Source organism: Petaurus breviceps, unplaced genomic scaffold (genome assembly GCF_028583685.1).
Source record: "Petaurus breviceps papuanus isolate PSGF00001 unplaced genomic scaffold, PetGlider_PUasm1.0 189, whole genome shotgun sequence".
Classification (NCBI taxonomy): domain Eukaryota; kingdom Metazoa; phylum Chordata; class Mammalia; order Diprotodontia; family Petauridae; genus Petaurus; species Petaurus breviceps.
Genome location: NW_027185809.1, coordinates 14,525,990 through 14,551,108, shown reverse-complemented (window position 1 = coordinate 14,551,108; position 25,119 = coordinate 14,525,990). Strand labels below are relative to the sequence as shown.

At 38.0% G+C, this 25,119-nt stretch overlaps 1 protein-coding gene across 3 annotated transcripts in view; it reads right to left on the bottom strand.

The window, feature by feature from the left end:
• Window positions 1-25,119, bottom strand: part of ATL1 (atlastin GTPase 1) — a 107,406-nt gene that overhangs the window by 65,505 nt on the left and 16,782 nt on the right. For 2 of the 3 annotated variants that reach the window (XM_069091942.1, XM_069091940.1), the window contains exons 2-5: window positions 18,400-18,647; window positions 5,762-5,896; window positions 4,217-4,321; window positions 2,368-2,418 (exon numbers count right to left, since the gene is read on the bottom strand). In XM_069091942.1, coding sequence (XP_068948043.1) covers window positions 2,368-2,418; window positions 4,217-4,321; window positions 5,762-5,896; window positions 18,400-18,647 — 539 coding nt within the window. The remainder of the gene's footprint in view (window positions 1-2,367; window positions 2,419-4,216; window positions 4,322-5,761; window positions 5,897-18,399; window positions 18,648-25,119) is intronic. The other variant, XM_069091941.1, reaches the window with a different exon arrangement.

The following is a 25,119-nucleotide window of genomic DNA, read 5'->3' as shown; positions in this document are numbered from 1 at the left end:
AAAGGAACCACATATACAGAAATATTCATAGCAGCTCTTTTTGTGGTAGTTTAGAAATAAGACTTAGGAGTTTCCCATTAATTAGGGAAATGACTGAACAAGTTGTCATATATGAACGTAATGCAATATTATTATGCTACATGAAATGATGAGTAGGATTATTTCAGAAAAACTTGGGAAGACTTAAATGAACTGATATAGAGTGAAGTGAGCAAAACCAGGGGAACATCATACACAGTGGCAGCAATATTGTATGATGATAAACTGAATGACTTAGCTATTCTCAGCTCATGATGAAAAATGCTATCCACCTCCAGGAAAATGATGTCCTCCTCCCTCCCTCCCTTTTTCCCCCCCTCCCTCTCTCCTTTCCTCCTTCCTTCCTTCCTTCCTTCCTTCCTTCCTTCCTTCCTTCCTTCCTTCCTTCCTTCCTTCCTTCCTTCTTTCCTTCCTTCCTTCCTTCTCCAGTTTTCTTGCACAAAATGCACATATATAACCTATATCAGATTGCTCAGGAAGAGGGAGGGTAGGAGGGAAGGAGGAATAGAATTTGGAACTCAAAACTTAGAAATGAACAAAAATGTCTAAAAAATTTTTTACATGTATAGGTAAAAAATAAAACATTATTTAAAAAATCATTCCCTAGACTATATGTAAGCCTATTAAACATGTTTTCTAACTCCTACAATTGGAATAATTTTATTTCATAGTCTAATATAGCATGTTTTTGAAAAATGATTTTGTAGAAAATTAGCTTCCAAAAATATTCAAAAGCACTCAATTCAGGATGTGTTTTTTGCAGTTGAACTTGAAAATTCACACTAGGAATAAAGGTGTGACCGAGTAGATAAGAGACTACCAGGGTTAGAGTCCAAATCCTGCTATTTAATAGATATGTGACTTTTGGTAAATCACTTATCTTCTGTATAGCTTAGGAAATGTCCCTAGGGCTTATTCTAAAAACACATAGGTGTATTGTAATCTGTGTTTAGTGAAGGGAGTTTCCATAGTAGGAATTTCTTATGCTAATGAATTCAGTTTCATTTTGTTAACCATAAAATATTTTTTTTTGCTTTTTTTTTTGGAGGGAAGTTGGGGTTAAGTGACTTGTCCAAGGTTACACAACTACTTTTTGTGTTAAGTGTCTGAGTCCAGATTTGAACTCAGGTACTTCTGACTGCACAGACAGTGCTCTATTCAATGTACCATCTAGCTACCCCAACCATAAAATATTTTAGTCCAAATCTTGTGAAAATATTAAACTACTGAAATTATCTCAAATTCAAGTAGAATCTCTCTGTAACAAAACCTTGTATTGGTGCCCCCAAACTTTTGTCAAATAGGACCATAAAACAAACAAACAAATAAATGCTTATAATTACATACTTATTCACATATATTAACTACCACTGTCTCCATATTTGCATACACACATAAAGAAACTATTTATATTATTCATTATATTATATAATATAAATGATCACTAAGTTAATTAGAATGATATTTTTATTAAATATAAGGTGGAGGAAAATGTGATTGGGAATGGCACTTCAGGGAACAGAGCAATATAGTGTGTTACAAGGTAGAACTCATCTGTTTACATGAATGAAAGATAAAGACTTCAGAAGGACTTGTTTTTAATATTCTCTCTCTCTCTCCTCTCTCTGTCTCTGTCTCTCTCTCTGTCTCTCTGTCTCTCTGTCTCTCTCTCTCTCTCTGTCTCTGTCTCTCTCTTTCTCTCTCTCTCTCTCACTGTATTGCTCTGTTCCATAAAATCCTATTCGCAACCATAACATTTTGCTTCACCTCATATTTAAGAGAAAACATAATTTTAATCAAGACTCAATAATCTTTGGCATTTTCAGAGTTTTGGCCAGTACTGCCATCAGAACAAATCATTTAATGTTGGAGCATCAATTAGCTTAGACAAACCTCATATTCAATAACTTACTTTTCTTGGACTTAATGAAGAAAGAGACTTTCTTTGTTAGAATCATTATCATATCATTGAAGAATAACTATTCAGTGCCAGAATAAAAAGTATGGAAAGTATATGTGTTTGCACTTGTAGATTATTCTGGAGGGGCTTTGGGGGGTTTTTTGGAAGGGGGAAGGCAAGAAATTGGCGTTAAGTGATTTGCCCAAGGTCACACAGCTGGTAAGTGTCAAGTGTCTGCGGCTGGATTTGAACTTAGGATTTGAACTGACTCCAGGGCCAGTGCTCTATTCACTGTGACACCTACCTGCCCCCTTTGGTAGGTTTTAACAAAAACAGAGAATGACCTGGAAAAACAAGGCTCTATAATATGTTTCAACCTGGAGATCTTATAGAACTGGATATGTTGACAAGAACACAAATATTTTTACCTGTAAGTGCTGAAGGTCATCCTCCTGGACATTCTGAGATAAGTTGTATACCTTAATTAAGAATAAAATTTAAAAGGGAATATAATTAGATCTTTCATTGAATATTTATTTTGTATTTTTCTGTTTTTTAAACAATAATGTAACTCAAAATTGTCACAGATCATTGTGATTTTTAAAAAAATGTGTCAAGTTATGTCATGTGAAGATAATTTCTATATACTAATTGATTAAAAAAAAACATTTCCATAGGGGTGGCTAGGTGGCACAGTGAATAGAGCACTGGCTCTGGAGTCAGGAGGACCTGAGTTCAAATCCAACCTCAGACACTTAACACTTACTAGTGTGACTTTGGGCAAGTCATTTAACCCCAATTGCCCTGCCCTCCCCCTTCCAAAAAGCAAAACAAAACCAAACCAACATTTTCATATCCACAGCACAACTCATTTTGAGGTGGGTTAATAAAATGCTTTTGTTAATGTAACCCAACCAAATTAATGAGCAATCCACTAAGCACAAAAGGATACTCGAAGTAAGTTTTTCAAACATGCTCTGAATTATCATCTACATTTAAAGTTTCCCTTTAAAAATCATATGTTGACTTCACTTATTGCCTGACTATATGTATCTGCATACCCAAACATCACCACTAACCTCATTGAAAGTTCTATTGGTTTTTGAATATTCACCCAAATATTCACTTCAGACTCTAATCTGAAGGCATGGAACATTTCCATAAACTTTATAAACTTTGAAAAATATTTTATGATAATTACAGGCAGGGCATACAGAGAGACCATCACTTAAAAGAGGATGTACCTTTCAGAAATAGCAGAGAAAGAAGCCTACTATGGGCTCAAGAGAGAGCTAAGTCTGCAAAATGAGACTTGGGCTACAGAGAAAACTGCACAAAAAGTGAAAATGGCCATTACGGCCCATCATCATAGGAATTGTAAATATTGGCTATGTGTATTCCCTACACGTGGATCTCATTATTACTGTACTCTAGGTTTGGACCCACTATTCCCACAGATGTTTTGTGCATTTGTTGGAAAGTGTGCCCTGGGTTTAGGAGAAGAAATGTTTCTTATCTCCTATTCTTAAAGTAAATTCTATTGCTTTGACCTGATTGTGTCTTTGGCAGGACTATTAAAGAAGATTAGCCTGTAAGGGACTCATGAAGTATAATTTTGGGACTAGTGAGCCAGGGGAACCAAGTACTGGGAATGCAACTTGGGGGACCCACAGAAAATAGGGCACTGGATCCAGAGTCAGGAAGAACTGTTTAAAGGTGGCTCCAGACACTGACTAGCTTTGTGACCCTGGGCAAGTACCTGTCTGCCCCAGTTTCCTCTGTATAACAGATATATTAAAGCATCTAACTCCCAAGGCTGTTGTGAGAATAAAGTGAAATAATATCTGTGTAAAGCACTTTCTAAAACTTTAAGGACTATACAAATTCTAGCTGTTATTCTAAAACCATGTAAGTAGTTGCTACCTTGTAGAGAGGTGGTTCAGAGCAGGATACAACTAAATATGATTGAGTCTAAGCAGAAAAAAATACCTTTCACTGAAAACACTGGCATCTTTTTGGGGAAGCCTCATTATAAATTGTTTTAACTTTTCAGTATGAAGTAGATTGCAAAATAAGAAATGTTTCTAAAAAAAGAAAAAAGAAAGAAATGTTTCTGTGTCTCATAAAAGTGACAGATTGGTTGGTAAACTAGCCAGTTTGATAAAATGAACCAGTATTATAAAAATTATTTGTCTTCCACAATGATGTGCATTTCAAAATCCACTGTGTTCAATAATTTAAAGAAATACAATACAATAAATTTATTTCCTTAGTTACCTGTATTGAGCTGATCATAGTGCTAAGGGCAAATACTGTGGCTGAATCCCTTAGAGTTGATTGACTATCAAATGTCCCCTGAGTGTCCATTAATAATACTGCAACCTGCAACCACAAAAGTATAGTACATTTTAAAAATTATTTGTAGAATATGACAGGGAGGGCAATGTAATATAGTGCAAAAAAGTTCTGGATTTGGAGTTGAAGGACATATTTTTGGAATCCTGACACTTTGGTCATGTCTCCTAGTGTAGCTAGATCTCAGTTTTCTCATCTGTAAAATGAGGATGCACAAACCACTTTCCTAGATCATGTGAATGGCAGCATGGTAGTAGGTAGAGAGTTGACTTTAGGACAAGCAAGACCTGGGTTCAAGTTCTATTTCTACCACATACTGCATTTATAAGACCCTAGGAATCTCACTTAAATTCTCAAGGTTCTAAAACTTATGGTTGCAGAAAGGATATTGCCCTTCATTGGTAGATTTTTCTCATCTAGAAATGCTTTGAAATTATTAGAATTAGAAATGCTTAGAAATCATTGAAATTATGGGTCCACTCTATCCCAGAAGGTAAAGTTATTTACTTAGCTGTTATTTATTATGTGACCCAGGCTTGCTGATTAATAATACTCAACTTATCATAGACACTTAATGAAGCAGTCACAAAAGTTAACCTATTGACTATAATCCATATTATAGGATATTATATTATATTAATAATATAGGACATTATATTATAACCTATAAGATTATAGATCAACAATTCCTTAGAATTTTATATAGGAGCCACCCATTATGGAACTAGGCTACTGTTTATGGGAATGGGAATCTGAAGATCTTCCCTGCCCCTAGGCCCTTTGATAGGCTTAGGTGACTCTGAGAACCTTCCCTGATTTGAGAATATGGTCTGCCCCTTAATGGTCTGAATGTGGTCACCTGGAGCCTATGGTAGGAGGCTTGTTCTTCAGGAACACCCACACCTTATTACTTTGTGATTGGGCAGTGGGTCATGAGGGTTGTGATGGTCTCTGATCCAGGAGAAAGCTATATATACCCTGAAATGAGGTTTTGCTGTGGGGCTCACTTTGGGAAGAGTTGTGTGATGTGACCAGATGAAACTCTAGGCAGCTGTTGAGCCCCCTTGCTTTGAAAACCCAGATGTTGGTGCTTCCCTCTCTGGTAACTAACTAGGTATGGATGTAATGGTCAGACAGCTGGAAGCCTGTCTACTGATCTGTTTGTCTGTCTGCTTGTAACTTCTGTATGTATTCTGTTTGTATTCTCTTAAGTTCAGGGTGCTGACTTTTTCTCCTGAACTAGGTAAATGATATATGTTTGTTTGATTAAAGTAAGATTGTTAACCCATTTTGAGTTGCTTTCCTTTGGAGAAGCAGATCTAAGAACTTGTGCTAGCAGCCATCCTGGGTATGCTAGGGTGTTTGCTGCTACAGCTACCTATAAATTCATGACAAAAAAGTGATAATTGTTACAACTAAATTACAACTTACTTGTTACAACTTACTAACAAAAAGTCAGTTTCATACCTTTTTGCCATCGGGTTTGTTAATTAGGAAGACTTCACTCCATATCTGAATTCCTGTAGTCTCTCGTTCTGATCCACCCCTCCAAGAAAAACCAGTCAGTGGTTCATCATAATCTCCAACCCAATCAATAGATACCTAAGAAGTAACAAAGCCAAATGAATTGGAAATAGGCACTGCTTGACAATTTCTTTGTAGATAAAATTCTATTGCTCGTCATTACTCTACATGACTTCCCTCCTGGCAACAATATATACACATATACACACATGTGTATACATACATACAGCAAACATGTATACACATACATATACATAAATGTATATGCACACCTATACACACAATGTCTATTGTAATGTGGAAAATACTTTGGTTCAGAAAAAGGTTTTAGCTGCTAGGAGACCCTATTAGACATGTTCCCAAATCTAAAAATTCCTTTTAAATTTAAAGTTAATAGTGAACTTTACTAATTTTATCTAAGGTGGTATGAATGTGTGAAAAGATTTCATTTTAATACCTCCACAATAACTCTACCCTACTTATCCATCCTTATGTTCCCTTGTTATTCATGTGTCTGACTCTTCATGACCTCATGGATGGATTTTCTTGGCAAGGATACTAGAGTAGTTTTCCATTCCTTTTCTAGTTTTATGCAGGCAAGGGTAAAGTGACTTATCCAGGGTCACACAGCTAGTAAGCATCTGAAGTCAGATATGAATTCTAGTCTTTCTGACCTTAGGCCCTGTGCTCTTATCCACTGTGCCACCTAGATATCTCAGCTGCACTTATGTCCCACTGCTCCCCAATACTAACCTCCATTCCAGTCAAGCAGGTCTACTCACTTTCCCATACATTCCTATTCTTAGTGCCTTTGCTCAAGCTCTTCCTCCCAATCAAGAATACCATCATGTCCTCCTCTTTTTTCCTTTTTTAAAAAATGTATTTATTTTTAGTTTTCAACTTTCATTTCCACAAAATTTTGAGTTACAAATTTTTCTCCCCATCTTTCCCCTACCCTTACCCCAAAATAGCAAGCCTACTGAATACCCCTTCCCCCAATCTGTTCTCTCTTATATCCTTCCCCATCACCCCCGTAACTTTCAAGTAGGGAAAAATGGATTGCTGTACCCCAGTCCCTGTATATCTTATTTCCCAGTTGCATTGTAAAAAAAAAACCCAAGTTTTTTTTGAACATTTGTTTTTAAAACTTTGAGTTCCAGATCTTTTTTCCCTTCTTTCCTCCTTACCTGCACCCACTGGGAAGATTAGCAATTCAATATAGGTTGTATGTATGTAGTTACCCAAATCATTTCCATAGTAGTTATATTGTGAAAGACTAACTATATTTCCCTCCATCCTATCCTGTCCCCCACTTATTCTATTTTCTCCTTTGACCCAATTCTTTTTCAAAAATGTTTGCTTCTAACTACCCTCTCCCCCAGTCTGCCCTCCCTTCTATCATCCCCACTCTTATCCCCTACCCCGTATTTTCCTGTAGAGTAAGATACCCAATTGAGTGTGTATGTTATTCCCTCCTTAAGCCAAATTCAATGAGAATAAGATTGTCCCATTCCCTTTCACCTTCCTGCTATTCCCCTCCATTGTAACAATTTTCTCTTGCCTTCTTTTATATGAGAATTTACCCTAATCTATCTCTCCCTTTCTCCTTCTCCCAATAAATTTCTCTCTTACTTCTTAATTTTATTTTTTAGATATCATCCCTTCATATTCAACTGATCTTGTGCCCTCTATGTATACATAAACATATGCCCACATTCAGACATATATTTATATATACATACAGCCTCCTATACATACATATATATTCCCTTCAACTATCCTCATACTGAGAAAAGTCTTATGAATTACAATTATTGGTTTTCCATGTAGGAATGTAAATAGTTCAACTTTAATAAGTTCCTTATGATTTCTTCTTCCTGTTTACTTTCTCATGCTTCTCTTGCTTCTTGTATTTGAATGTCAAATTTTCTGTTCACCTCTGGTTTTTTTTCATCAAGAATGTTTGAAAATCCTTTATTTCACTGAATGACTATATTTTTCCCTGTAGCATTATACTCTGTTTTGCTGGGTAGGTGATTCTTGGTTTTAGTCCTAGTTCCTTTGACCTCCAGAACATCATATTCTAAGCCCTTCGATCCCTTAATGTAAAAGCACTTAGGTCTTGTGTTATCCTGATTGTGTTTCCACAATACTCAAATTGTTTCTTCCTGACTGCTTGTAGTATTTTCTCCTTGACCTGGGAACTCTTGAATTTGGCTATAATATTCCTAGGAGTTTTCTTTCTGGGATCTTTTCCAAGAGGTGATTGGTGAATTCTTTCAATTTGTATTTTGCCCTCTGGTTCTTGAATATCAGGGCAATTTTGCTTGATAATTTCTTGAAAGATGGTATCTAGGCTCTTTTTTTGATCATGGCTTTCAGGTAGTCCAATAATTTTTAAATTATCTGTCCTGGATCTATTTTCCAGGTCAGTGGTTTTCCAATGTGATATTTCACATTGCCTTCTATTTTTCCATTTGTTTGGATCTGTTTTATAGTATCTTGATTTCTCATAAAGTCATTAGCTTCCAGTTGCTCCAATCTAATTTTGAAGGAGTTATTCTCTTCAGTGAGTTTTTGAAATTCCTTTTCTATCTGGCAAAATTGGGCTTTTTAAGGCATTCTTTTCCTCACTGGCTTTTTGGGCCTCTTTTGCCATTTGATTTAGTCTATTTTTTAAGGTGTTATTTTCTTCAATGTATTTTTGGGTCTCCTTTAGCAGGCTGTTGACTCTCTTTTCACGATTTTCTTGCATCATTCTCATTTCTCTTCCCAATTTTTCTTCCACTTCTCTTACTTGAGTTTCAAAATCCTTCTTGAGCTCCTCCATGCCTATAACCAGTTCCTATTTTTCTTGAAGGCTTTTGATGCAGGAGTTCTGACTTCACTGTCTTACTCTTGCTCCATGCCTTGATACTTTTTGTCCCCAGAAAAGGATTCTATGGTCTGTTTTTACTTCCTCTGCTTGCTCATATTGCCAACCAATTACTTGCCTTTTTAGCTCTTTGCCACAGTAGAACTCTGCTTCCAAAATGGAGGGAGCTTTGTCCCAAATCACTGGGGTTTTCGCAGCTGCCAGAACTATTGGGAGGGCACCTTCTCTACAGCCCTCACAAGCTCTGGCTCATTGGCCATACACCCCAGGACCAGCACCCAAGACCATGATCCAGATCCAAGCAGGTTAAAGCAACAGTGATTACCCTCTGAATGGGTGCTTGGTCCCCCTATGACCTGCAGCCTAGGAGCTCGTGAGGCAGTCACGTGGCAGGGCTGCCCAGCTGCTACTTGTCACCCATGGGGCAGGGGCCAGACCATGCTCTTTCATACCCCCTCGTTCCAACAGAGTTACACACTGACCTTTTACTTTGTCTGTGGCATTTATGGGTTGAGATGTCTGGAAACTGCCACAGCTGCTGGTGATTCACTCTCCTGAAGTCTGCTCTGGCTGCTGCTGGTTGGGGCCTCCCTGGGGCTGGATGTGGCTCATGGGGGACTGTGCTCAGCACCCAGCACGCTGTAATAGGCCCTTCCTATTGGCCTGCCAGGCTGCCTTCAGTGGGAGATTTGTTTCTCTCTGTCACTTTGTGGGTTCTATAGTTCCAAAATTTGTTTAGAGTAATTTTTTTACATGTATTGGAAGTGATTAGAGCGGGAGCTCACACCAAATTTGTGCTTATGCTCCGCCATCTTGGCTCTGCCTTTCTTCTTTGTCTTATAGAGATACTATTCATTTTTCAAACCCTAGGCATCTCTGACTGTTTCAGTATTCATTGATTTTTTTTTTTTTACTTCATTGAGTATGTTTTTCACTTCCCTGAATATATATACAATTAATACCACACAGTTTAATTATCCTCAAATCTCTTTCTTTTCCTTTCTTCTTTCTTTTCTTCCTTCCCTTTCTCTCTGTCTCTCTTCCTTTCTCTCTTTTTTTCTTCCTTCCTTTCTTCTTCCCTTTCTTTCCTTCTTTCTCTCCCTCTGGAGATGGCTAATGTAGGAATTTGTTTTACATGAATACATATTTGTAGTGGGGGAAAAAAGAACAGGTCAAACAATTTTCCTTTTTTGACAGGATTACTAAACTAGCATGTGAAAGGAATGCTGTAGATAAAGTTTTTTTTTTTTTTAAAGCAATCAGGGTTAAGTAACTTGCTCAAGGTTACACGACCAGTTAGTTCTGGGTGTGATTCTGAGTATCTGAGCCTGGATTTGATCCAGGTCATCCCGATATTGGAGCCGGTGCTCTTACTCGCTGAGCCACCTGGCCGCCCCTGATAAAGTTTTTTTTTTTTTTTAACAAAGTATTTAATAAAGTATCTCATATTATTCTCCATACTGTGCAGAAATACAGATTAGGTAAAATTAGATGGACTCAGATGGTTCAGATTTGATGACTCAATGTTACCATAGCAAGGGGTCTCTAAGGACAGTATTCTAGGAATTTGTGCATGTTTAACATTTTAAGCTATGATTTGGAAAAAGGCATAGATCTCATCACATTTTCCGATGACGCAAAGCCGAAGGAAATAGCTAACATATGAATATGATGTCTAAGCTCTTCTTTTGATCATGGAATTCAGATAGTCCAATGGTTCTTAGGATTTTTCTCCTCAGTCTCTTTTCCAGGTCACTTGTTGTTACTATGAAATATCTTATATTTTGTTCCATTGTCTCAGTCTTTCGACTTCCTTTTATATACTTCTTGTTGTGTAATGGAGTTAGTAGTTCCTATTTGGTTGATTCTAATTTTCAGGGAATTTGTTGCTTGGGAAAGGCTTTGTACCTCTTGTTCCAACCTGCTAATTCCCTTTATAATTCTTTCTTCTGTAGCTCTCATTTCTCTTCCAAATTTTTTCTTAAGTATTTTTATTCCATTTATAAAAACATTTAAGAGCTCTAACTTCATCTCTTCCAGGAATTCCAGTTGAGTTTGTGCCCAAACTCTGTTTTTCTCTAAGACTTTACTTTTTTTTAATGATTTAATCATTTAATGTTTTTTACAAAAATTTTAAAATTTTTTTCTACATCTTTGGTACCTTCCCTTCTTTGAGATACCTCATGAATCAATCCCTCTATTCATCTACACTTATGTCACCTCTAGAATGAATCTTTTCTATATGTCCAATGTGCCTGCTTTTCTGATCTTTGTTCTCTTCAGTGCTATTGCTACCTTGCCTATAAATACATCCAGGACAGTGTGATATGAGAGTACAAGCATGGTGGCTCGATGGTGAAAAGTTTGTTATACTTTTTTTTGCAAATTTTTCCCCCATTTTTCTTCAGTAAGCTGTCTTTCTACCTTCATTCTTTTTTTCCCCCCTAGATTTCATTTTAGACTCAAATGACAGAGCAAAATGGGGAATAGAGAAAAGAAACACAAATATATCATAAATTTAAATATTGGAACTCAAATACAAAGTTAGAAAGAAAAAAAGCACATTGTGTGCATTGCAGAGCATAAGAAAGGATTCAAAATATGTAACAATAAAATTTCATTTCAAGAAAGCCTTGTGTTGAGAATTGTCCATCTTTGCTTCCTTGTGAGTTTTCTTTTGTTCATTGCTGTGCACTTTTTTACTTTGTTCTTTTTTTCCCTCCACCCAACCCTGCTCCCCCCCAGAAGGCCACAACAAAGTTTAGATATGTTTCTCTATAGCTATAAATATATACATGCCCTCCCCCACACCCCCAGAAGGCCACAATAAAGGCTTTTCCTGTAGATGTTTTGAAGTCATTCTCCTGCATTTGAGTCTTGAACATCTCTGCTGTGTTATTCTTGTTATATATTCTTGTATATAATGTTACAGCATTCATTTTCTCTCTAGCCCTTCTTCCAGCCTGCATCCTGACTTTGGACTTGATGTTAGGGCTGATCTCTGTGGCAATTTGGAAAGAAGTGTTGATACTTTCTTGGGGGTATTGAGTGTTGTGTTTTCCAGTATCTGGAATAGGCTGGGAATTTACAGGTTTTCAGTGCCCCCAAAGTGGTGTGATACAGGGCAAAGTTTGATTGCTGCTTCCCCCATTTGAGCTCTGCAAGTTTCTGACCTGGGTTTGGGTCTGAGCAACAGCAGACTGTTGCACAACTTCACCCCTGTCAACCAACTGTAAAACTTTGTCAGTTCAGAGCAGCAGAACTATAGGCTACCCTTTGGTCTGGTATTTCTGCCCCGATTATTCCTCTGCTGTCTGGATTAGATGCTGGAGCTGAGACTCTGCTTTGCACCTGAGATCTGAGCCACACCAGTTACTACTATTGCTACTGTTGGCTCCTTTCTCCATGCACAGAGCAGGGCCTCCACACTAGGGAATGCCCTTCTCACTCCAGCTTGCACTATTACTTGGAACTGGGTAGTGGGAGAAAAAGCTGCCAATTCACATCTATCACTACAGCAGTAGGTGTTTGGTGGTGCCTCTTCCAGTCTGGAGTCTCTTTTTGTTTGGATGCAGTTTCTTTCTTGATGTCAAAGTACTCCCTAATCTTGTCCCCAGTGTCTGCAAATCTCCCTGTCCATCTCCCTATGTTCAGCTGGATTTGGTCTGATGCTTTTTCTAGATCTGTTTGGAAAAGTTTGTGAATGGTTGCTTATAGCACTGTATCCTTTCACTTTGCCATTTTGCTCCCTTCCCCAACATTAGACATTAATTATTTTAAAAAACATTTATTAGCTATGTGACCTTGGGCAATTCACTCAACTTCCCTAGGCCTCAGTTTGGGCATCTGTAAAATAACAGGAGCAATGTGACATACTGACCTACTTAGAGTAGGATTAGAACTACTCTACCCACCCTTATTGGCAAATTAGTAGTCCTCTTGAGGCTGATCACACAAGAATTCTGGGTTCAGTGCCAGTTGCCCTCTGGATTTCTTTCCTTCCTTCCTTCCTTCCTTCCTTCCTTCCTTCCTTCCTTCCTTCCTTCCTTCCTTCCTTCCTTCCTTCCTTCCTTCCTTCCTTCCTTCTTTCCTTCCTTCTTCCCTCCCTTCCTACCTTCCTTCCTTCTTTTCCCCCTCTCCTTTTTTTCTCTTCCTATATATGTCCCCCAACCCTCCTATGACTATTGAAATAAATTGGACACCTGATATACAACTGTATACTGGCAGCAGTTGAGCCATGTAATATGCTGGAAAGGACTCCTTTATCAGATATTTGTGTTATCTTATCTTGTCTTGTTCTGATACCTGTACAGTAGATTGAGCAACCCTAACAAACCTGGTGGTTTTCATCTGTCTATATTCATTTACATAAGATGACCCCAGGTTAATGAGGGAAGCTTGACCATAAACTACTGACTAGGGTGGGTGTTTGTGGGTTGAACTTGTACTCCAACAGTAGAGAAGCCATTTTTCTCCTCTCTCTATGAGCTTTTCAGGAAAATCTTTCTCTGGTGTCATGTTTGGTGTTATTTGTAGATTTTGATACCTTGGAGCTTTCTAAGGGAAAAAATGCAGAACCCACAAAGACTGCTGTAAAAAAACAACAACACAGAAATAGAGGGGAAGATTAATTTAATTTCATATTTAAAACAGTTCTCTTAGCTTTCAGTAAGCTGATGGTAAACTCTCCTTCCCAGTAAGCAAGGACTTAGTCCCATTTCAAACTTTTAGCAGGAGATAAGCTTTTAGAATGGAAAAAAAACCAACAACCCCAAAATAAACAAACCAAAAAACCCCTTCAAGATAACTTTCTTTGTATCATTTCAGCCCTGACCAGATTGGGGTTACAGAGATAAAGAAATACAAGGAAAGAAAGGAAATCTTATTCCTGTTTTGTAGAAATCATACATTCATACAATTATACATACAATTTTGTGGCATTATAAAATAATTAGGGATTAATTTGTAACTGAAATGTAATATCTTTGTTGTAAATTGTCAAAATATGATATGATAGTTTTTTAAATGCTGAAATATTTTAAGAATGTGAGACTGACACATAAATCTTTGGGACTGAAAGCATTGGGTTCTATAATTTTGATGGGGTGCTTGAGTGCCTGTGCTTGAATATCAGTTTGTAAAATCAGTTTGTATAATTACTTTTCTCCCTGGCCTCAAATCTCCCCAGCATCAGAGTGTTAACTCTGCCCCTTCCCCCTGCCAGCACTCTGCCTAGCAACCATTTATGAACTGTTTATCTCCCCTTGGTACAATAACAAGCTGCACCTATGAATCCTTCACTAAACTATAAGTAACTCTCTTAGCTTAAACAAATGTTTTTCTCCCCTTAGTATAATGACCGGCTGCACCTATGAATCCTTCACTGGACTATCTATAAGTAACTCCTTAGCCAATTATACACATCCTGAATTCCTCATTAGCCTAGGTTCCCAATATCCATTTTGTCAAACATGACATTAATGGGTGGCAGACTAGGCCACCACTCCTAGTCAATCTTGAATGCTAGCTGATTTAGTGATGTTTCAAGCCTAAAACCACACCTCTGTGCAACGCGCCCCCCCCCCCCATTTCCCAGTGAATTCTGGGCAATACTCCAGCATAGTAGATATTAAAAGTGCATGTTCCTTTAAGAACTGATCACTCCTTAACTCCTCCCTAATCCTGCCCAGACTCACCTAGTTAGCATAGTTGACATCTGATTTACTGTGGTTATCCTTTATAACCTTTAACTGTAACATTTTAAGGTTACAGTTTCCCTAGGAACTCTTGCCTGCTGTAAAGTGTAACAATAAATTTTTACGATCCTTACTTAAAGATTTCTTGGGTCAGCGAATTCATTCCAGACTGCCCACCAAGGAACTCTGGCTGTTGGGGTTTCTGAAACACCTATCATCCCACATCAATTTGAGGTACTAGCAGCTAATGGTCCTTGAGAAAACTGAGATTTTGAATGATACCATTTATGATTGTTAATCCAGATTTGATTTGACTGAGTTTGTCCTAAAACAAAATTATAAAGTGGTTTCATTTAAAGTGAAATAATTGTGATGTTTGTCCCTCTATGTTAGATCAGATCTGAATACAAGATACAATTGATATTTAGAATTAAGACAATATGTTTAGAAACTGCATGAATAAGAACTAAAAGTGTAATTGATTATACTGGTTTTTGAATGCAATTAATATAGAATGCCAAATCAATAGATGAAGTTTCTTTCTTTTTTTTCATGTAAGATGATCTGGAAGGACAGTCAATCAAATTGATGGCAATAAGTTTTGTACTAGATATTTAAAACTGAAAATATTGTTTATGTTACTGTTGGGCTTTTAATTTTTCTTCTATAGTGATTTTAAGGAAATCGTTGTATGAAAAAAAAAAGCTGTTAATTGGAAAAATTATACCCAGAAGGTGATAAAATTATATCATTTGAAAATTAACTTTAGCCTCTTGTTCTCATGGTTGAAACAAACTGTTAGTCCATCCTTCTCTGTTCTGGTTGTAATCTTACTTCTGTTATCTTAGCAAGTTATCTTGTCTCTGTCCTAGTTTCCTGATTTGTAAAAAGAAAATCATGGTATCCATTGCCCAGGACTGTTGTGAGATCAAAACAATACAATGATTATAAATTGCTTAACACAGTGACTGGCATATGCTAAGCACTATATTATTTCTTTAATTGAATGTAATTGTTCCATACCTGGTAACTCTAAAATGGTTTCAAAATGTCAAAGGTAATAAGATCAATTATTTTTATACGGGTATAATGGTAAGGAAATTTGAAGATCTTCCCTGCCCCTTAATGAGCCTCAAGTGGAACCCACCAGGAGGGGCTTGATTGAGGGGGAAGGCTTGTTTTTCAGGAAGGCGCACACCTTTTGTTACTTTGTAATTGGGCAGTGGGTCATGAAGACTGTGATGTCCTCTGACCGTATTCCCTTTTGTTATGCGCCCAACCACTAAGGCCCTGATTCTAGTGAGTTTTGGCATTTTCTCCCTCTACATTCTTGCCCCCCCCTCTGTTTTCTGCTAGCAAGCAACGGCTAGCAATAGTACTTCCCCAGTAGGTCTCCTCAAAGAACTAACCCTCCTCCCTTTGGTCAAAAGGGGGAAATGTCAAGATATTAGGAGACACTCTTTTCCAGAGCTAAGAATGTGCCCCGCCCGAGTTTGGAGTAACAGCAATCCTTTGCGCTCACCCTTTTTGTGATCTCAGCTCAGCCACACCAAAATCCCAAAATTGTTTATAAATCAAACTTGTCACATTGTTGCTGTTACCCCTCATTGTCACACTAACATCGTCCCCCCCCCCTCCCCCCCAACTAGAGCAGCACTCTGGCACATGTGTCCTTACTAACAAGCTGTTTCCCTCATTTGGAAATTAAACTTCTGTTCAATTCCTGACTCTTATGTCTCTAGCCTGCTTTGTTCAGCTCTGGTTGCTCACAGGTTAAAGGCCAATTCTGTTTGCTTGACAATAGTCATAGTTCCCAAATTTAAAGATTTTATTTTTGCTGAAGAAGTTAAGGAAGGCATTGTAATGCTTTCAGATTTGAATATCTGTCAGCCTGAAGGCTTTAGTGGACAGCTGTTTTTTCTGCATTTTTAATGAACATGCATTCAATATATGTGTAATCATAGAATGCTATTATTCTTAATTTCTGATTGATTTATGCTCCAGGATTTAAAATAGAAAGGATAACTAAAACAAGACCTTGTATGTTTTTATTGTTACTGTCATTCAAACAACATGAGAAAAAAATTTCTTGGGACTATAATTAAATATTTTTTTGAGTTTTGACTTTAAGTAAGATTGTCTGAATTGTTGTTATACCAGTCATAAACCTTTTAAGGGAAATGAGCACCATGTGGTGCTCAAAGGGAATGCAGTTTGAGAATTGCTACCGTATATCTGCCTGGGAAATTTAGAAGACAACCTTTCAAATGTTATGGTAGAAGCCTATTTCCCTATTATGTTGTTTCCTTTTTGAACAGTACATTTTCCTACTCGATTAGTTGAGTCTGACTATGGTACACTGTGAATAATGTAGAACTTTTCTGTGATTGACTGTTCCAAAATAAAGGAATGACCATGACCACTACTTGGAATTGAACAGAGCAAAGGAAGCTTTAGATCCCGTTACACTTATGTCAGGTCGGTCTGCGCCTTTGAAGAGGTGTTGATTTTGTAACCATGTTGCTCCTTCCCTTGCATTGTAAAAGCTTTTATATTTGATGAATCTTGTTGCTACAATACTCAGCATCTCTGAGTTGCTATAATGAGAAGAAAGTATAAAGATCTTACTGTTTTTAATTTTATCATTTTGAATCTGTGATCACTAATAGTTATAGATTCACACATAAAATTAGATCCTTAAAATATCTCATTCTTTCTGGATGATATGAGGATAATACATATTCTGAAAGCAGGAATAGGACAAAAATATTATGTGATAATGGAACAGTATATTGATGAAAGCAACAACTATTGAGTTGTCTTCTCTAACAACTAAAATATGTCTACATACATGTACATATACATAAGTGGTGTGTATCTACAAATACATATTTCTATTCAGAAGAATTACCAAAGGACAAATTGACTCCATAAGGTTTAAACTGGTTTTTACCACCTGAACTACTTACTGGAAAACCAAATTTAAGAGTGAAATGAGGCCTAATCTAGAATTTCCAAGGGAAAATGTTTTCAAGGATCAGATAGCTATATGGGACAACAACAAGATGAAATAAGATTTGATTAAGTGTAGTTTAGTCTATATAGTTTGCCTATAGTCTGTTTAATTAGATTTATTTCCTTAGGGGATACATGAGATTATGATTCTGTTTAGGTTTATTCAAATTTTATGACATTGAAGGAAGTATGAGATTGTGAATCTGTCTTTACTTTTTTTTTTTATATTTGTGGTCATATGTGTACTTTTGATGACTAGGAAATCTCCCTGTATTATGTAGTATACTTGTTTCCTGGTGCGAGTCTAAGTCCCCCAACAAATATATATATATATGCTTATTCTGACTGTGAAATGTTGGGAAATAATCTATCACTCCTTAAAGGAATTCTATCAAGCTCTAGATAAAATGAATAGTGAAGAAGCTGCCTCCACTGACTTGGGTTATTTTTTTTTAAATTTCCTTTGAAACCATAGTCTAGCTCTCTGCTTCTATAACTGCTTCTTTTGGTATAGGAATGTTGTGCTTTAAATACCCAATAGGAGAAAACTATGAGAAATTATTATTACATTTTTTGAACCTAGCCATGCATGACTGCAAGTTCTGACTTGTTGCTTAGTGATCAGATTTGTTTAATGTTTAAGTCAGGACTCCAGGCTATGTTGATCTCAAAATACCCTTCCAGGGGAGCTAGATCCCAAGATTGATGTAAGGAGTTTTCTCCCATTATATATCTCAAGCAATCTTTGTGCTGCCAAATCAGCTATTTCCTTGTTCCTTCGTCTGAATTTTACATAATGTAAAACTTCAGTGACCAGGGGATTATGGGGAGTGACGCCTTTTTTGCTTCTACTCCTTGCCCAATGACTTAATAAATTTCTTTCTAATTTTTTTTCAGTTCTGAATTTTTTCTCAGCTAACAGGTACAATGTTCATTCAAAAGTATCCAGTTAACAGAAGCACAAGAACAAGAAAGTGTTTTAGAGAAATTCATACCTGGTTGTACATATACCTCAACATGAAGTCCATGAGAAATGATTTTCCTTTTCTAAATGCTCCAGCCACAGAAACAGCAACAACTTCTTTGTCCCTGACAGCTTCTGACAGAAGGATACGATTAAGTGCAATTTCATCTAATTCGAAGGAGTGATCATCTTTCATGATAAGAACCTGAACTGGCCCTGCCTTTTTCAAGGTATCCTCTTCTTCTGAGCTCCACTCATATGCTTTTTCTGTGAACCCACCTGTTAAAGAGAAAAAGCAACAGGGTTCAGATGAATGTGTTGATCTTCCAGAGCATATTTGATAACTCCCAAGCTCTGTACACTGCCAACATTGAGTGCCTCCGTTTAGACAGCAATGAGTTTGATCACATTTATCACCTCTAGAATTGATTCCTCAATATGATCACTACATTGAATATATAGCAAGTACATTAAAGTAAGGCCCAAAATAAGGTACTCTAGTCTCTGTTCAAAGAGGGCATAGAAAAATGAAAGTGAAAGACTTAAAAAATGAAAAAAAAAAAAAGCTCAGAGTTTCAGGTCTAAGACCAAGTGAACAAGATCTTTCCTCAGTTGCTGGATCCTGACTTACTACTCAGATGTTAGCTTGACTCAAGGATCTGCCTTAAAGCCTAAAATGGGAACTTATTATGTTCTTTTCCTTAGCCAGTCCTCCAGGCTCTTCTGATAACTTTCCTTCAAGGTCATACTGAATTCCTTATTCACAGTTGCCTTCTTGATTCATCCTCCAAGGCTCAACCCCTTGACTATTTTTCAGGCTTCTCACTTGTTTGCCTGATTCCTGACAAGTGCTCAAACTACACTTTTTAGAACTGTCCAGTGAAAACTCATTTAACCTGTATTGTCTAACATGGAGACATTCCTACCATAATAATATTTATTTTATTTTGTTTTTTGCTTTTTTTTGAGGGGGGAGGGCAGGGCAATTGGGGTGAAGTGACTTGCCCAAGGTCACACGGCTAGCAAGTGTTAAGTGTCTGAGGCCAGATTTGAACTTGGGTCCTCCTGACTCCGAGGTCAGTGCTCTATTCACTGTGCCACCTAGCTGCCCCCACAATAATATTTTTTAAAAAAGGAATGAGGGTTAATTGTGGATTAAGGTAGGTGGAGGATAGGACAAAGAGGAGGTACTACTTGAGGAGAAAAAAGGACACAAAATGAAAGCACAGATGCCCATTTCCAGGGACTTTTAGTCCTTTGAGGATGAGAGCCAAAGAGCACTACCAAAGTTTTCTCCGAAACCGCCTCCCATTGGATACCTATATTGCACATGACTTTTGTTTCCAAAGGTTCATTTTGTTTCTTTTGACAAATGGACCTAGAGAGTGCCCCTGAGGAAGGACACAGATTAATGCCCTTTCACCTGTTCCCTTTCTGACTATTCCCACTAGAATTTGCCCATTGGCAGGTCCAATACCTCCACTATGGGTAGTAATAGATCTAATCTGCTGATAAAAAACTTGTGCTCTCCCTGACCACAAAAAGTCTTCCTAAAAACTCTCGGGAAATGAATTTATACATAAGAGGGGCCCTCAAAATGGAGCACATCCAGGAGAAAGTATATAGAAGAGATTTTTCAAAAAAGTTACAGGAGATGAAACTCAAATATCTTTAAGGCATCAGCATTATTCACATAAATCTCAAATGGGAGACATGAGAACAGTGACATCCCTAGGGTATAGCAGTAATTGGGTCAAGGTGTTTGGAGCCCTGTAATTGGTGATCAGTAGTGAGAACCCCATGTTTCTAAAAGTGTGTAGTAATTCAGAAAAGCAGCTGGTAGAAGTAAAGGAATTTGATCCTACCAGTTAATGCTAAAAATGAATGATAAAATGAGAATCAATATTCCCAACAATCCCAATAGGAAAATGTCATTGGAAAAAGTCACACGACACTTAATATTCTAAAGGTATTCAGAATCCTAAGCTATTGTTGCTACTATTTATAGGTACAGTACAACAGAAAAGAAACAGATGCTATAGCAGATCTTATGTGTCTTCATGGAATTAGAAGTCAGGGAACACTGCTGCATATGATGACCCAAGGAGAGAAGAGCTATCCATTATATAATCCTGGAAAATTAAGATTTCTATTACTTAAATTATAATTAGTGCACTTGGATCAAGTAAACATAGGGTGAGTTCATTCTGACTACATAGTTCTGAGGGTATTGAGGGATCAGTTCTCAAAATATCTGAAAGGAGAAAATACCAAATCATTGGAAAAACAAAAGATGTTTACTGCCTTGTAATGGTAATGGAATTTGAACCCCACAATGGGATGGACTTGTTGACGTGATGAGAGGAGATTGAACTAGGAGAAGCTGGTGCCATGTATAGGGAGAGGCCCAAGCTGAGAGAGGCCAAAAGAACTTCTGGGACTTAGCATCTGGAGGCTGAACTGAGAATTGAGAACTCCTGAGAAATGAGAAGAGAGGAAAACTGGGAGGAAGCATGACTGTGGTGCCAGTATTTAGTCTGTTTGTTTCAATGTTACTTTGTCAGATTCATCTGCTGATGGAGGACGTTGCTGTTGTTGCAGAAGTCCTGGGACATTGCTGTTGGTTCGGAAGGCCTGGAGGAGGGTCTTGCTGATGTTTTCAGGGGATCTGGGACTGTACTGATGATTTGTACTGATTCCTCAGATCTTGTTGTTTGGTCTAGGTTGATTTCACAGAGAGTGAATTGATGAGGACACAAGCAATGTGTATGTTTGTTATTGTGTCTTTGTTAAACTGTGTCTTTCCAGGAACAGAAACTGCTGAGAACTTGCCTTGGGTCAAGATGAAGAAAAGACCTCTCCTTGGGTATTTAATGCTGCGATGATATTGTAACCTAGTTGTGACCTGGGGTGGATGGCCTTTGTGCTTTCCACTGCACCTTGAGAAGGTGCTTGGTGGTAATTGTAATTGTATTGTAATTCAGTTGTGATCCAGGGGTGGAAAAAGTTTTGACTTTTGTACTTTGTGACTACTTTTTGATTGAAGAGATTAAGATGATGATACCTAGGGGTGAACTTTGTGATTGACTAAATAAATGTATCTTGTGTAAAAGAGAACTTGTGATTGAATTGAGGACTTACCAAATCATCAAGTTACTCTGTATTTTGATTTTCTCTTTTCTGTGAATGTTTTGCTTTAATTTCTTACTGAATAAATGGAGAGTTTACTATGCTCATAATCCAAACCTTGGAAGTTGCTTGTGCTTTGCATTTCATTATCCTGCCGACTATGCCATAATGTAATGCTAAGCACAAGAAACTTTCAAGTACCAGCACCGCAGTCATGGAGGGTTTCTGGCCTAGAATCCAAATGGGGGACGAATTCCCTATCAATGGTGGGTTCTTCCAGATTCTTCTCCTTATGGATGATATTCTGGTTACACAAAGCTCCAGAATACTGCATACCTAAATGATATCCATAATTTCTAAAAAGAGACACTGTTCATGTGGAAAAATCAAAGTGAATGATGAATACCTGTTCAGAATATGATAAGCAGTTTGATGAACTTGGGTGGATTATTTAGTACATGTATATTAGACAGACACATGGATGGACCTCGATCTAGTTCCAGAATTAAATAGCAGAAAGCAGTAAGCTGTATTGGATGGAACTTGGAAATTATGTAGTATTCTTAATGAACCCAAGCTTCTTCTTCAAATAAAATCTCATCTTTTCAACACTAATATTCTTCTGTTAATGTTATATTGCTGCAAATCATGTAATACCACAATCTCCAAGGAATCACAATTACAAGACATCCAAAGGCAATGGATATTTGCAACAGGGGTGGAAGTAGGTAGCAGCAAACATAATGCAAACAATTAATTACCCATATGAAGTGAAGATGATGACCTCTTTTGCTGTTTTACTCTAGTTAAAGAAATGATCATTTTATTTTGTGTTTAAGTCAAGTCCAAAATAAAAAATAAAATAATAATTTTTAAAGACTATGACCTGGAGTCTCTTTAAAAATACAGATAGGGGATGGAGCAAAGATGGCGGAGTAGAAGCACAACCTTCCCACAGCTCTGGCTTCCACCTTCCCTAATCCATGTAAAAAGGGACTCTAAACAAACTTTGGAGCTGCAGAACCCACAAAATGACACAGAGAAGCTAACCTCCTCCTGCGGACAGCCTGGGTGGCCAGGAATCCAGCGCAGCTCTCTGGGAACCGAGCCCAGCCCCAAGCCGAGGCTTTAGCCCCAGGGCGGGCCTGACGAGCTGGCCATTTCCAGATTTATCAACACATAGATGCAAAGGACAAAGTGAGAGGTCAGTGCAGTCTGGACTTTGGGACCAGTAAGTGGGAGTGCGTGGCTTTTGCCGCTACCCCCCCACCCCCCCACCCCCCGCCCGAGAAGCTGCTGAGACACTGGCAAAGCCAGCCAGCGCCATGTGGCAGCTTCACCTCCTGGCCTGCAGAGTGTAGTGGGACCAAGCACCAGTCTGAGGGGTAATCGCTCTTGCTTTAACTTGCTTGGATCTGGATTGCAGTCTAGGGTGGAGGTCCTGGGGTGTGTGTCCAGCTTGCCAGAGTGTCTGGAGACCTCAGAGAGGGCACCCATCTAATACCTCCAGCAGCTGAGGAAAACCCCAGCATTTGTGATGGAAGCTCCCCTGTCTGGTGGCAGAGTCCTACTGTGGCAAAAAGCCCAGGGGTCAAGTGATTGAAGGGCGACATGACCAGGCAAAGAAAACAAAGCAGGCAGAAGATTCCAATATTAGTCTCCTATTTTGGGGACAAAAAGGAACAAAGCATGGAACAAGAGGAAAACAGTGAAGTCAGAACTCCTGCACCAAAAGCTTCAAAGAAAAATACAAGCTGGTTACAAGCCACAGAGCACCTTAAGAAGCAGATAAGAGAAGTGGAGGAAAATTTGGGAAGAGAAATGAGAACAATGCAAGAAAATTATGAAATGGGAGTCAACAGCCTGACTGAGGAAAATAATACCTTAAAAAACAGACTGTCTCAGGGCGGCTAGGAGGCTCAACGAGTTAGACCACCTGCTCCAGTGTTGGGATGACCTGGGGATCAATTCTGGGCTCAGATACTTAGCACCACACCCAGAAATAACTGGCCATGTAACCTTGAGCAAGTTACTTAACCCTGATTGCTTTAAAAAAACAAACAAAAAACAGACTGACTCAAATGGCAAAAGAGGCTCAAAAAGTCAATGAGGAGAAGAATGCCTTAAAAAGCTGAATTTGCCAGATGGAAAAAGAATCTCAAAAGCTCAATGAGGAGAATCGTTGCTTCAGAATTAGATTGGAGCAAATGGAAGCTAATGAATGACTTTATGAGAAATCAAGATGCTGTTAAACAGATCCAAACAAATGAAAGAATAGAAGGTAATGTGAAATATCTCATGGGAAAAACCACTGACCTGGAAAATAGATCCAGGAGAGATAATTTAAAAATTATTGGACTACCTGAAAGCCATGACCAAAGTAAGAACCTAGAAATCATCCTCCAGGAAGTACTCAAAGAAAACTGCCCTGATGTTTTAGAACCAGAGGGCAAAATAGAGGTTGATAGAATCCACCGATCACCTCCTGATAAAGATCCCAAAAAGAAAACTCCGAGGAATATTATGGCCAGGTTCCAGAATTCCCAGATTAAGGAGAGAATATTACAAGTAGCCAGGAAGAAACAATTTGAATATTGTGGAAACACAATCAGGATAACCCAGGATCTGGCAGCTTCTACACTGAGGGATTGAAGGGCTTGGAATGTTGCAGGGGAAAATATGGTCATTCAGTGGAATAGAGGACTTTCAATCATTCTTGCTGAAAAAACCAGAGTTGAATAGAAAATTTGACATTCAGATACAAGAAACAAGAGAAGCACGAGAAGGTAAACAGGGAAAAGAAATCAAAAGCCACTTATCAAAGTTGAACTATTAACATTCCTACATGGAAAAACTGTAATTGTAATTTATGCAACTTTTCTCAGTAGTTGAAGGGATTCGAAATATATATGTCTATATAAGTGGGTATATGGGTGTATGAATACATATGCGAATGTGTGTATATATGTTTACAGGTATACATAGATAGAGGGCACAGGACCAATTTAACAGGAAGGGATGATACTTAAAAGGTGAAATTAAGAGGTGAGAGGAATATAATGAGAGGAGATGGGGAAAGACAGAATGGGGTAAACTATCTCATATAGGAGAGGCAAGGGAAAATGGTTACACCGGAGGGGAAGAACAGGAAGGCCAAAGGGAATGGGTCAACCTTATTCCCATTGAATTTGGCTTGAGGAGGGAATGAAATACACACTAAATAGGGTATCACCCTCCAGGAGAGTAGGGGGGGAAGGGGATGAGAGGGGAATGATGGAAGGGAGGGCAGGCTGTTGGGGAGGGAAGTTGGAAACACCCACTTTTGAAAAGGGATGGGATCAAAGTAGAGAATAGAACAAGTGGGAGGTGGGATAGGAGGGAGGGAAATATAGTCAGTCTCTTACAATATACCTACTATGTTATTGTTTTGCATTAGTCACACATGTACAACCTATACTGAACTGCTTTTCTTCCCTGTAAGGGTGGGTGACAAGGAAGGAAGGGAATGAATCTGGAATTGAAAGTTTTAAAATAAAATATTCAAATATATATGTATATATATATGTATATGTGTGTGTGAATATATATATATATATATATATATATACATACATATATAGAG